This window comes from Geotrypetes seraphini, chromosome 8 (genome assembly GCF_902459505.1).
Source record: "Geotrypetes seraphini chromosome 8, aGeoSer1.1, whole genome shotgun sequence".
NCBI lineage: Eukaryota > Metazoa > Chordata > Amphibia > Gymnophiona > Dermophiidae > Geotrypetes > Geotrypetes seraphini.
Window position 1 is genome coordinate 108,008,833 of NC_047091.1, and position 13,877 is coordinate 108,022,709.

General features: G+C 44.9%; 1 protein-coding gene across 1 annotated transcript; it reads left to right on the plus strand.

The window, feature by feature from the left end:
- Positions 1-7,860: 7,860 nt before the first annotated feature.
- LRG1 (leucine rich alpha-2-glycoprotein 1) lies at positions 7,861-13,360 on the plus strand. Its single transcript, XM_033957238.1, has 3 exons — positions 7,861-7,995; positions 10,809-12,400; positions 12,555-13,360. Exon 2 carries the CDS (start codon positions 10,825-10,827, stop codon positions 11,842-11,844), a length of 1,020 nt encoding a protein of 339 aa, XP_033813129.1. The 5' UTR covers positions 7,861-7,995; positions 10,809-10,824; the 3' UTR covers positions 11,845-12,400; positions 12,555-13,360.
- The last annotated feature ends 517 nt before the right edge of the window (positions 13,361-13,877 follow it).

Below are 13,877 nucleotides of genomic sequence, written 5' to 3' on the forward strand. Positions count from 1 at the left end.
TATATGGATCTGGAATGTGTTATAAGGGGCCCATCTTAAATTAATCCACTTGTCCAGGTTTTAGCTTACCAAAATCTGGTAACCCTAGGTCTAAGGATCCTAACTTTCATATCTTTAGTACTTCTGCCTGTGCAATATTCAGTTCTAATCTACTTACCTCTAGGCTCTATCCAGCAGCTCACTGCTAACATACATGAGGTTAACCTAGATAATGCCTGTCTCGGTAGCACCATCAGCTTAACATTATTGAACGTGGCAGATACAGCCTACTTTACCCATCTTCTGAAAGGGATTTAGGGTTGTAACTGCTGCTCCCTAGTGCCTTCATTTAGGGGTGTAATTGCTTCATCAGTGTAGCTTGGAGGATATGGTGGGGCAGCATCCCCCAAATGTTCCCAAGTGTTATACTGAATTTACTCTCTGAAACCTCCCCTACCAACAATATGATTTCTCCCTGCCCCACCTCCACCCCATCCAAAGACTAAGCAAAGAAACTACACCAATGAACTCTTGCTTCATATAGCTTATGCTATCTTTCCTTTGAGATATAAAAATTATTTCACCATTGTTCGGAGCTGAGGTGCACAATTCTTGGTTTCCATCATGTTGCCGTTAAGGCAATATATGTATATCATCATTTGCATAAAACATATAACTGAAATCAAAAGTCCAGATCAGCTCCAGGAGAGCAACAAGCCCTGTGGCTCTCCGCTCTTTAAAGGTTTTTGCTGATAAGAAAAAAAAGATGAAGTTGGCTCCCTCAGAAATGGATCAAACCACAATCAAAGCCATACCTCAAATGCTTATTCCTTTAAGTGACTCTAGTAAAACTATGTGACTTGAGATGTCAAATGTCACACTGAGATCTAAAAGCACCATCGGTATGTCAGTCTCTTCATCCAGTTCTACTGTTAAAAGGTCAGAGAAGGTTCTGTCCCCTCTCCTCAAACCCTCGCAAATTCTGACTGCTAGGGATCTAAGACCACATAGGCCATATGATCCTGTGCTCAATTCAGAACTTTCATGAATGTTACTTGACAACGATCTTCCCGTTTTACATTGAATCTGCTTTAAAGTACACAGCTCTGTAGTATATCACAGAAAACTCTTCCACTGACTAATCCATCTAATTCCCAAAGGCGCTGCCAACGGGTCAAAAACAGAATAAAGTTATCAGTTCCACCACTGTAACTTCTATCCAAGGACAGGAATTTCAACACACTGTCCACTGATGGTACAATATTCTATACAATACTTTTTATTTCACAGTATTTAATTTTTTTTTATTCTGCCCAATGTACAATTTTTGGACAGATTACAAATAAAAAATACATATTTATACCATCAAAACCAAATCACATGACTAAAACAAAATAAAGAGAGCTCTAAATAAATCATTAGGTGTTCATATCACTCTGAAAATCAATCAGGTATCAATAGTGAGCAAAAACACTTTCCTGTACATGGCAGGGGTGTCACACATTAAGAAAGCCTGGCAAAAAGCCCAGGACTAGCCACTGTTAGGGGTTAGAGGTGAGACATGATAGAGGGAATGTCCTTGGAGCAGTCCAGATGTAGCCTGTCTTTATTTCTGCCACTGCCAGTGACCATCGTAAGTTTGAAGGGCTGCATTTGGTGGAGGGGGGTAGGGAATAATACAGGGAGAGATGCCTGGAGGAAGGGGAGGAGAAAGAGACTAGACCAGAAAGGAGGGAAGAGAAGGGGTATGATGTTGATCTGAGAGGAGGAAGCAGAGTAAAGAGAGAGAGGGAGAGACATTGGAAAGGGGGGGAAGGAAGAAAGAAGGACAGATACTGAACTCATGGGATGGAAGGAAGAGAGAGATCAGGCTAAGGGGAAGAGATACTGAACCAATGGAGAAAGAAAGGAGAGAGATGCCACATTATGGGAAGGAGGCTGAGGCAACAGGAAAGAAAGATGCTGGCCTGGGATGGGTTGATAAAAAGGGAAGAAGCTGGACATGAAGAGAGACAGGGTCACAGAAGATATGCTGAGCAAGGAGGGAGCATAGGGATAGGGACACAGGGGAGTGATACTGAATATATGGAGGATAGGGACACAGAGTAGAGGGTGACCAAAACTAGGGTTTTCGGTTTGGGCAGAATCCGAATCTGTAGCCAAAATTTGCTGCTTGGTGTCAGTCAAAACTGAAGCTGAATTGTTGCCCATCCTCCTCCCATCTGACAGACAGCAGGTCTCCTTGGGCCCCCTGTCAGAAATTGAGACACCCCACCCCCAGACTGCTCACAATCCGGCCACTTGGTCCACTCTCCCACTAAGCAAAGGCCATCCCACATCCTACCTTTAGAAGCCTTGGTGATCTAGTAGCCTCTTCAAGGCAGGAGTGATCCTAATTTTACTCCTGCCCATGCCGGCTTCAAATGACTGCTGTGGCTTCCCATGGCAGCCATTTTGTGATTGGAACCATCATGGGTAAGAGCAACTGGGGTGGTGAGAGGGCAGTACTTATGATTGAGGGGTGGCAAGAGAGTGGTCATATTGTGGTTGTATGTGTGTGGGGGGGGGCATTCCCAGTTCCAGCTGAAAATCACTAGCATTTTCAGCTAAAACCAAAGCATGGTTGAACCCAGATTTGGGGTTGGTTCCTGAAACTGAAATGGAATTCAGTTGGCCTCTGAGAGGGATGGGGTAGAGATAGAAACAGGGGCACAAAGGGGAGATTCTGGACAGAATGAATAGGAACATGGAGGAGATGGATGGGACAGTGGGACAAAAGCAATTGGGAAAAAAGAATGCTTAGACAACAAAGGTAGAAAAAAATATTTTAATTCTGGATTTATTAACTCAAATATATCAGCTTTGGCAGATGTTCATTTCTGATATCTTGCTTTTCAGTTTCTATTTATCTAGTATTACTGTATATGCAGAGGCTGATTTCTTGAAGTTTCCAATAGAGAATGACATGGGGATGGGAACCGGGCAAAGAGAGAGCCCGCGAAGATGGGGCAGGATCGGGGACAAACATTGCCCCCATGCCAGTCTCTAAAAGCTTGAGGCCAGCCTTAAAGAAGACAGAACAGCATCTATAAAATGCTAATATCAATATGTAAAAACTTAACACATCTTAGAAAACTAGGAACTGAATTCAAGTTTCAAGTTTATTAGGATTTTATATACCGCCTATCGAGGTTATCTAAGCGGTTTTTACAATCAGGTACTCAAGCATTTTCCCTCTCTGTCCCGGTGGGCTCACAATCTATCTAACGTACCTGGGGTTATGGAGGATTAAGTGACTTGCCCAGGGTCACAAGGAGCAGCGCGGGGTTTGAACCCACAACCCCAGGGTGCTGAGACTGTAGATCCAATGATTTAAAAAAAAAAAAACCACACTGCAGAAGTGTTTCTGGTTTTAAATGAAGCACTGTTATATGACATCATTTGCCTTTAATGTGGCAACCAGAGTCTTTCCTGCTGATCAGGCTCCTACCAACTGCAACATCCTTCCATCACGTGCGCAATTGCTCAAGCATCTTACTGCAACAGATTCATCCAATGTTACTGGCATCAAGGAGCCAAAGCATATTTTCCTGTTCCCCCAAGGTTAGCTCTCTTGTACAGCCATGTTTGAAAGACTATCCAGTTGTCTTCCCAGGTGATACAAAAGCACAGGCAACCAAATCTTTGGGAAGATTGTACCAAAACCAGATTGAAACGGAAGGATCGATTTATGATTTATTAGCAACAGTTGTACAGAACATTGTCCCTTTTTATACTTTAATACAAAGTTTTAAATATAAAATCATAAGGGTGCCCATGAGGACAGAACCTGCAGGGATGGGGACAGAGCTCAAGTAGTAGGGTGAGACTGGAGACAGAGCCTGCAGGGACAGGGACAGAGCCTGCAAAGATGGTGTGGGGATGGGACAGAGACAGGGACAGGGACAAACTGTCCCCAGGTCATTCTCTAATCACCAGTTCTGGTTTTATACCTTTGTATCCCTATTACTGTGGTCTCTTGTTTCATATTTATTGAAGGTCTGCCTGTATTGTGCACCTGACCAAGGTGAGGTAATGTAATGTAATGTAATTTATTTCTTATATACCGCTACATCCGTTAGGTTCTAAGCGGTTTACAGAAAATATACATTAAGATTAGAAATAAGAAAGGTACTTGAAAAATTCCCTTACTGTCCCGAAGGCTCACAATCTAACTAAAGTACCTGGAGGGTAATAGAGAAGTGAAAAGTAGAGTTAGAGGAAAAATAAAAATAAAATAAACATTTTAACAAGACAGCATTCAAGGTAGTCTCCTTGAATGTGGTTTCTGTGTAGCAGTCCTGTTTGTTCTGCTTCAGAGGACGAGCCGATGCTGGTACGAGCAGCAGGTTGGGGTGAATGTTAAAGAGATACGGGGTTGAGGAAGGGAAGGGGCACGCACGTGCGGTTTGGGGGGGGTAGGGAAAGAAAGGGGAGTAGAGATGCTGCCCAGGGCGGACCCCCCCCCCCCCTTACTACGCACTGTTCTGCTTACTCAGTAGATGGTGTTTTGGTGTTTTAGGGCCCAGTGTAAAATTTTCACAGATAAGGTTGTTGCTCTTCCAGTCTTGGGAATCAGTTTCTCCGGGGTTGCATTGCATTCAGATTTCATGAAGTTAGCGCTTGCTTATTATGATTTATAGTTTAACAATCTTGATATACCACCTCCTGTACAAATATCAAGGCGGTTTACAATGAAATATAATAAACATAGAAAGGAAAACTGGAATGCCGCCAATCCTTTTTAAAAGAGACCAGGACACAAAGGAAGGGGAAAGACAGGCACATGGTCAAGACCTTAACATGCTGTAGGGCAGTGTTCTTCATTTGACACCTATGGATCGGCGGAAATAAAATAATTATTTTATGGACAGGCACCGGTTTGTAGACCGGCAGTTGAAGAACACTGGGCTATGTCGTGGCCCAGACCCCGCCCCCATAATAGTACTAATTGTAACACCATTTTTTCCATTCATTTTCCATATATATATACACACACACACACACAATATAATCGTATTAACAACACATATTGGTTAACCACAAAGTTAAACTACACAAAGCACTCTGTATGCTTCTCAATATTCATTCCTACCAGAACACAGATAACCTCATGCAAATACAGGACCAAAAACTAAAAATACTAATATATACAAACAAACTCTAAGATGCAAGACTCTTCATGCAGTACAACCCCCGAGGAAAAGAAACAAATGCATTTCTTCCTGAATAGTGCAAAATACAGACAGCAGATGTAAATCAATCACTAAATTCACAAATAAAATCGTTCCCCCTACTGTTGTTGTCTCTGTCCCTCCATGCTGTGCCTTGCCTTCTTGCCTGCTCCTGCCTGGCCATTTTATGCCGCCCCTCAGTGTTATCTTTGTGCCGGCTCCCTCTTCCTCAGTGCTGCAGTGGGGCACAAAGCCGTGGGCAGCGACTCCTAGCACATCCCGCGCCTCATTTGGAAGCATTCCCTCTGACGTTGTGACGTCAGAGAGAAGGCTTCCGGTTAAGGCGCAGGACGCGCGTAGGAGCTTCTGCCCATGGCTTTGTGCACTGCAACACTGAAGAAGAGGGAGCCGGCCCGAAGACAATGCCTCATCGATCACACTGTGGACCGGCGGCTAAAGAACACTGTCTCGGGCCCAGTGCATGTGCTGGCCCTGTGGACCTGTAGGAAATTTCTGCGGACCAGCACCGGTCTACAGAGCACTACTGTAGGGGGCTGCGAGTAGCCCGGGAAGGCTATGTTAAAAAGGTATGTTTTTAATGCTGTTCCACACTCAGGGTACAAGGGCTCTATGCACAGGTCTCTAGGTAACACATTCCAGAGAGAAGACACCAAAAAGAAAAATGCAGATTGCCTTGTAGATTCAGACTGGGCACACTTTAAGATTCTGTATGTATTTTGCAGGAGTGCAGTGCAGTGGTTAAAGCTACAGCCTTACCATCCTGAGGTTGTGGGTTCAAACCCATGCTGCTCCTTGTGATCCTGGGCAAGTCACTTAATCCCCCCGTTGCCCCAGGTATATTAGATAGATTGTGAGCCCACTGACAGACAGGGGAAAATGCTTGAATAACTAAATAAATTCATGTAAACCATTCTGCGTTCCATTTGGGAGTATAGAAAAGTGAATATATAATACGACATATATTTTATCTATATGTTATATGATGATGAAAAAAATTTTTTAGTTATGTCATATTATGATGACTTTTTTGTTAAATATACAATTTATAGATATGAATTATATAATTGTTGTATTGATGTTCAATTCTTTCAAATGTAAATGTTTGTGTGATGTTTAGATTTAATTATCAATTTAATTAAAACATTTTTTTGTGTATGTCATTGTAGACCCCTATTGCAGGCCATTGGCCGAAACACTGGCTGTGTCGGGTCTTTGTAAAATAAAGAACGTTTGGTCACAGTTCTGTAGGCTTGTACACTTTTCTTGGTGTTATTGATAAACTATATTTAATCAATGTGTTAAAAGTGTCGGTTAGCCCAGGTGCCTAAGGCCCCTCCTATGGGCGAGGCCTTAGGTGCCTGGGCCAAACTAAGATTCCGGTTGGCCCAGGTGCCTAAAGCCCCTCCTATGTTCAGGGCCTTAGGTGCCTGGGCCAATCAGGCCCTAAGCCTTTCACTGGTGCATCCCACAATGCACCGGGAAGGGGCAGGCCTGCCATTCTGAGGAAGGTGGGCCTGCCGGATGGAGGGAAGGAGGACCTGGCTGGCTGGCCATCTGCTAAGGTTAGAGGGGGATATGGGGGGATTGAGGGGTTAGAGGGAGTCCAGGTGGGAGTGGAGGGGGTGTTCGTGGGGGGGGGATTGCATGGTCTGTTAGTGGTTCGGGGTTGGGACTTGTCCGGCAGGAGGGATTGGGCACCTACCAGCAATCGTGTGGGTGCTCATGGGGGGGAGGTTTGTGTTCAGCAGGAGGGATTGGGCACCCTCCTGCAAGGAAACATTCAGGGAATCACAGCAGGAGAGATTAGGCATCTCTCCTGCCGGGAAACATTCAGAGCGGTTGCGGGGGATCGCAGCAGGAGAGATTGGGCATCTCTCCTGTCGTGATCGTTGTGGGGGTGGAGGGGACGGTTCCAGGATTCTGTAACTGGCGTTGTTTATGACAGACGCCGGTTAGAGAATCCTGCTTTTAGGCGAAGGACTGGTCCCTCCTTCGCCTATAAAGTCTTGTTTTGGGCATTTGGGACTTGGGCAATTTTTTGGTCGGGAATGTATTGTAAGGATAAACGTAGTGGCGGACTGGGCAATTAAATTGCTGAACGTAGAGGTAGGCCATTCTATTTTAAAAATTCATTTTGGATGTTTTTTGGGTTTTTTTTTTTTAGAATGGACATTTCCCTGCTGCCTACTTCCTCGCCTAGGGACTTAGGCCAAAAGGGAACTTAGACGTTTCTTTTGATTATGCCCTTCAATGGAGACTATGTTGTTTAACTTACTTTTTTGCCAAACATTTCAAACCACACTCTTAAATGAGATCTTATTCTCACCAGAGTCTTATACAGGAGCTTTATTTTAAAAATTTCTTGCCCTCTTTCCAGTAGAATTTACAAAGCAATGACCCTCCTCCTCACCCCCCCCCCCCCCCATCTTAAAAAGGATCCTGCCTTGTATTTTCCAAGTTTAATACTTTCTAGCCAGAATGGGGGTGGAGAAATGAGTTCAAATTATTCACGGTGTACTTTCAATGGTTTGCACAAGACTTAGAATTGTGCAAATACTGGCACAGATCTAAATGGCCTCGGTCCAGGTTGTTTCAACAGTGAGGAGAGCATTTCCCAAAAGACAACAGAGGTAGCTGGATGTCATAATCAACTTCTGCCTTGGGAATAAAGCCTACAGGATTACTGGAAACTTTGGTGATAGGGAGAAGGCTCACTATATAAAACGCAGCCCTTACTGAAGACTGGACAGCTACTGCTCTTTGTATGAAACGCCAACCACAGGTAAGAAAAATCTCTCGCTATCCCTCCCTCAGCATCCCAGCCCCTCCTACTTTATCCCCACCCAGGGGTTTAGAGACACAAAATGAATCAGAAGGAAGCAATAACTTCCAGATCCTTTTTCCCAAATTCTCACAAGCACTTCTGGAAGGAGAGGTACAGATTCCTGAAACTGAGGGTTTGCAACAAATTTTTAGCATCTGAATTCCATCCTAGGGCACTTTTGCTCCTCAGAGTGCAGTAAAAGTAACAAGAGAAGCTAGTGGCCCATCCTTTGCTCTCTAGAGTTAATAGTGCAGGAAGCCTATTAACTTAAAGTGGGTAAGGATAAAGAGGTCAGAGACCAGCCGGGCATGTGGCTGGATATCTAGAATCTGTCTGCAAACTCGGTCCCTTTCCTTTCCAGCAGTGTGAGGTGGTGCCAGGGTATAATTCATTCTCTCATGGCATGGAGGCAATGAGCTCTCACAGCTGCCGTGTCTGTTGCTGTGTAACTAGCACAGAGTTGAAAACCCAGGCTCATGACTCCAGCGATCTCAGACCGAGGGGACTGCAGAAGTGAAAGGCTTCGATGCTGCAGACCCAGGGCAGATGGAGAGGGAGGAAAGGGGTGCACTGCCCTTCCCATAGGTTTACTACTGTGTCTCATAGGGCTGAGTCCAAGCTCATTCCATGGGACACTTAGTGAGAGAAATCTCACAGGACACAACCAGTCCTTCCTCAAAGGGATTCTAAAACTAAAAATCTTACATTATATTTATGATTAGATTTGTTTTTTTTTTTTATATCAAAAGGATGCACAAAAACAATGGGGATAATATTGAGCATGCATCAGTAAACATAATCCAGCCATTTAGCAGCAGTTTCCAGATAGTGGCTGCCGCAGAATATCCTCCACCAGCCCGATAGCCAAATCTGCACACATTTAGGATAGCCTTTCAGTCTGAAATTATGTGCATAGTTATCCAGATGGAGCATTGAAAACCACTTCCCCATATCTCTTTAATGTTCCCAGCATGAGCAGCCACCCTAAGCTGCTGCTTGCGCCAGTGTCGGCTCTTCCTCTGACTTCACTTCCTAGGGGCGGGTCCAGGAAGTGACGTCAGAGAAAGAGCCGATGCTGGTGTGAGCAGGAGCTTGGGGTTTCTGCTCGCGCCGGGAACGTTAAAGAGGTACGGGGGAAGGGACATGGCACGTGCGCGTGATAGTGGGGGGTGGGGAAGAAGGGGGGGCAGAGAGGAGGACGGGTGCCAGCGTCCCCACTAAGATGGCGCCCAGGGCGGACCACTCTCCCACCCCCCTTACTACACCACTGCCAGAGACCACTGCACTCATCTCTCATCTGGTGGCAACATTAAGAAGTACATGTCACACACTATCCAACATATATACAGGTACTCATCGACTTACGACCTATTCAAATTACGACGCGTTTACTACAGTTTCCCCCACCAACTGTTAGCAGCCCCAGTCTCCCGCACTCCCAAGTCTCGCTACGCAGCAGTAATAAGGGCCACAACGAATGTTCACCACAAAGGGATTGTGCTGTACTTGCCTTAGAAATAAGAAAATGTTGATAAAATATTACTTTAAGATGATTACATTATTATTACCCAGTCTAATACAGTATTCTTACCTTAGTCTAACATAGGCTGACTTAACATCCCGATCAACTTACGACCTGTCAGTCGGAACCAATTACGGTCGAAAGTCGACGAATACCTGTATTAGATTTCTAGTGCTGCCGCATTTGTGAGAGAGAAAAAAAAAAACAATAGTTGCCATGACTTATGAATCAACCCTCGTATTATGTAAACCACTTTGATTGTAACCACAGAACGTTGGTATATCAGCACCTTGAGGTTGCAAGTTCGATCCCAGTCTGCTCTGTGCGACTCTCATCAAGTCTCTTCTCTGGTGATTCATGTATAGCTGAGGCTTTTTCCCTTCCTCTGGGATAGGTTTTGTGGCTAATACCTCTGTGGCACTTCCAACTTCAGGGGCAGGAAGAGTAACTGTTTGATACCACTATTTTATCACTTGTTATTGTAGGCCCTTTTTTTTCTGTCTTAAAATGCAACATATTATCAACTTATATGGGAGGTAGAATAGCCAGTTATTAGAGCAGGGGTCTCAAAGTCCCTCCTCGAGGGCCGTAATCCAGTCGGGTTTTCAGGATTTCCCCAATGAATATGCATTGAAAGCAGTGCATGCACATAGATCTCATGCATATTCATTGGGGAAATCCTGAAAACCCGACTGGATTCCGGCCCTCGAGGACCGACTTTGACACCTGTGTATTAGAGGAAAGAGTTGGGAAGGGGGGTTCAAACCCCTCTTGTCTCATGTTGCTTCAGATACCTAATTTGATTGTAAGCTCTTCTGGGCAAGGAGTTATTAACATTGCAAAGTACAGTGGACATCCAGTACCATTATAAAAGTGTCAAGAATTCTATCTCTGTTTCTCACTAATAATTCTATTGTTTGTTATTTGATGTGGTTCTTTTCTGAATCTGGATAAACAAAATTAAAGAAGGGGTCTAACCCCCAATTTTACAAAACCAAAATATCGGTTTTTAGCATAGGCCGGCATGCTGAATGCTCTGCGCTGCTTCCAACGCTCACAGGAACTCTATAAGTGTCGAGAGTAGTGCAGAGCATTGAAAATGCTGGCCTGCGCTAAAAACCGCGATCATGGTTTTGCAAAAAAAAAAAGGGGGGGTAAGTATGCATTAAATCAGCTTCAAAGCTCTAATGTTCAAGTTAAAAGTGGTTGTTTACATGCACCTTTTTTTTTTTTTTTTTTGCTTATGAAGTTTTTAGGTACTAAGGATGAGCTCCCGGCAGCCTGCTGTCACAATCTTTCTGTCTCTGCTGTTGTGGCTACAACACAGTGATGCATGTCCTCCTCAGTGCCACTGCACCAACAGTACGAGCAACAGAGCCATAATCTGTACATCTGAAAACATCACTACCTTCCCCTCAGCTTTACCTACAGATTCGCTCATGATCACTGTTGAATTTACTAGCATCACTAGCATTGACTCTACCGCCTTTGTTGGTCTTCTCCAACTGGAAGGTCTCCACCTGTCAAACAATAAGCTTGCCAGTCTTCCTGAAAACCTATTTCAGGACCTCACCCAGTTGCATACCTTGGATTTAACCAATAACCTCTTGGAGGCTCTGCCCCCCCAAATCTTCAGTACCATCCCTGCTCTCCGTTTCCTTGTGCTGAGTAAGAACCATTTGGCTGCCTTGGACCCAGAGTGGTTCCAGGAATTAAAACAACTAGAATGGTTGGATCTATCTCTGAATAGGTTGCAAAAGATACCTCCTAACTCTTTCAGCAGTCTCACCAATTTGACCACTCTTGACCTCTCTCACAACCAGCTAGAACAACTCCCGGTTGAATTGCTCTGTAACTTGTCCATGCTGGAAAAGCTCATACTGGAAGGCAATCAGATTTGCTCCTTTGCAGACAACTTCTTCAAGTCCCTATCCAACTTAAAGTTTCTATTCTTACAGAACAACAGCTTGGAGAAGCTGCCCACTGAACTCTTCCTCCCCTTACCCCTTTTGGACACTTTGGATCTTTCCCACAATAAACTGCGCTCCATTCCTCCTGGGCTGTTTGAGAAGAATCTGAATCTGGGGCACCAAAGCACCAAGGGGCTAGATCTCTCCTGGAACAGGTGGCACTGTGACTGCCATTTGGTCTATCTTCATGAGTGGGTGGCCACCAAAACTGCCATTCTCTATTCATTAGAGGAAATGGTGTGCAGTACACCAGACGAGTTAAAAGGTCAGCCAATCTCCGCTCTCACTCAGAAGCAGTTACAACATTTCTGTTGACTTGCTTGCACCATAGCTATATCCATCATGGTCAGAGGACACAGAAGGGAGTCTTAACTTTGTTAGAGCAGACAGTGTGAAAGGCTAGTCCTGATTTTCCAGCTGCTCCTTTCTCTCCTTTGCTCTACAAACAAGTGGCTTGCATAAAAATGCTTTGATCTCTGTACCTAGATAAGAAGACATCTGGTAGGGTTAGCCTTTGGCCAAAGCTGCAATTTACTGGAGCTAAAACAACTAGAAATATTGTTGAGAGCCAGTTGTGGAAAAGGACTCCTCTAGCCCTGGGGACTCTCGTCAGCAGATGAATGCATTAGTCATATCCAGAATTTCTACAATCAGCTGGGAGATGAGTCCTTTTATTCTGGATATCTGTACCATCCAGTGACAGATGAACCAAGCAAGTCACACGCTTTCTGAAAAGAGGACTTTGGCCATTCCTCATTCTAATCTTTTTTTTTTTTTTTTTAAACTTACATCTCAGTGCTTTGAAGTATTTACTATGCAATCCTGGCTTTTCCTTTGCTCCTTTAAGACAAAGAGATGAATCAGAAGAGAGGTATCATTCTGTTATTAAGTCTCTATCCTCAAACTGTATTCTCTATTGTCATGTACCATCCTGGAAATGTCCAGTTCTCTTCTTATGTAATCCGCTTTGAACCGCAAGGTACAAGCGGAATAAAAATCACTAATGTAATGTAATGTAATGTAAGGTATGAAAAATCCAGGGCTGATCTAGTTTTTCTCTCTATAAAAGCCAGGTCAAACCCTATCAGGGACACAATCAAAAAACTAAAACGTCCAAAAAAAAATCGCCTAAGTCAGCACTTGGACATCTTAATTGCCAGGATCCAAGTGTTGATAATCGAAACCGTTTTCCTAGACATCTAAGCAAGACATTTCACCTGCTGTGCATCTAGAGTTCAAGGGGGCATGTTGAGAGGCATGTTATAGGTGGGCATTGGATGTGCTAAGCTTGGACATCTTGCGGGGATAATCAAACCTTTTGCTAAATGTCCCGGATGGAACTTAGATATTCGGAGCTAGACATGTCTAAGTGCCACAAAAGTACCCAAATTGCCAGATGATCATGGATACATGAAGGTATGACACCCCCCTACATACCCCCAATGCTCACTGATTGCCTCCCACCCCTCAAAAATCTGAATGAAAGAGTACATATCTGTCTGTAGAACAGCAGCACCTAGTTTGGGAAGGTCTAGTAGAACATCACACAGTCTCTTAAGTAACCTGGTGGATGGGGTAATGAACCATAGAGAGGAGGACCCAGGCCCATAAGCCACTCTAACCACCACATTTATGATGTTAAGAATGAGCCCACCAAAACCCTACTATATTGCCATATAGGTGCCACCTGCAGCCATAAGGGATTTTGGGGTGGCAGACAGATGGATATAGTAGGTTTTGGAGGGCTCACCATGAATTATAAGGGGGTTATAGTGAAACTAGTGTTTAAGCCCGTTACATTAACGGGTGCTAGAAAGCAGCCCCCTTTCCCTCTCCCCCTCCAGTTCCTCCCTGACTGTCCCAGCACACGCCTCCCCCTGAAGCAGCCCCCTTTCCCTCTACCCCTCCAATTCCTCCCTGACAGTGTCTCCGTGGCCCCCCTTCTGTCTCCCCTTCCAAGCAAAGCTGTCTGCCTCCCAGCACACCCCTCCCACAAAGCAGCCCCCTTTCCCTCTACCCCTCCAGTTCCTCCCTGACTGTCTCTCCGTGCCCCCCATTCTGTCTCCCCCCCCAAGCAAAGCTATCTACCTCCCAGCACACCCCTTCCCCAAAGCAGACCCCTTTCCCTCTGCCCCTCCAGTTCCTTCCTGACTGTCTCTCCGTGGGCCCCCTTCTGTCTCCCCCCCCAAGCAAATCTGTCTGTCTCCCAGCACATCCCTCCCCCAAAGCAGGCTGCTTTCCCTCTCCCCCTCCAGTTCCTCCCTGACTGTCTCTCCGTGGCCCCCCTTCTGTCTTCACCCCTAAGCAAAACGATCTGCCTCCCAGCACACCCCTCCCCCCGAAGCAGC

Coding starts and splice junctions, on each gene's coding strand:
- LRG1 (XM_033957238.1), top strand. CDS start 10,825: ATGAGCTCCCGGCAGCCTGCTGTCACAATCTTTCTGTCTCTGCTGTTG.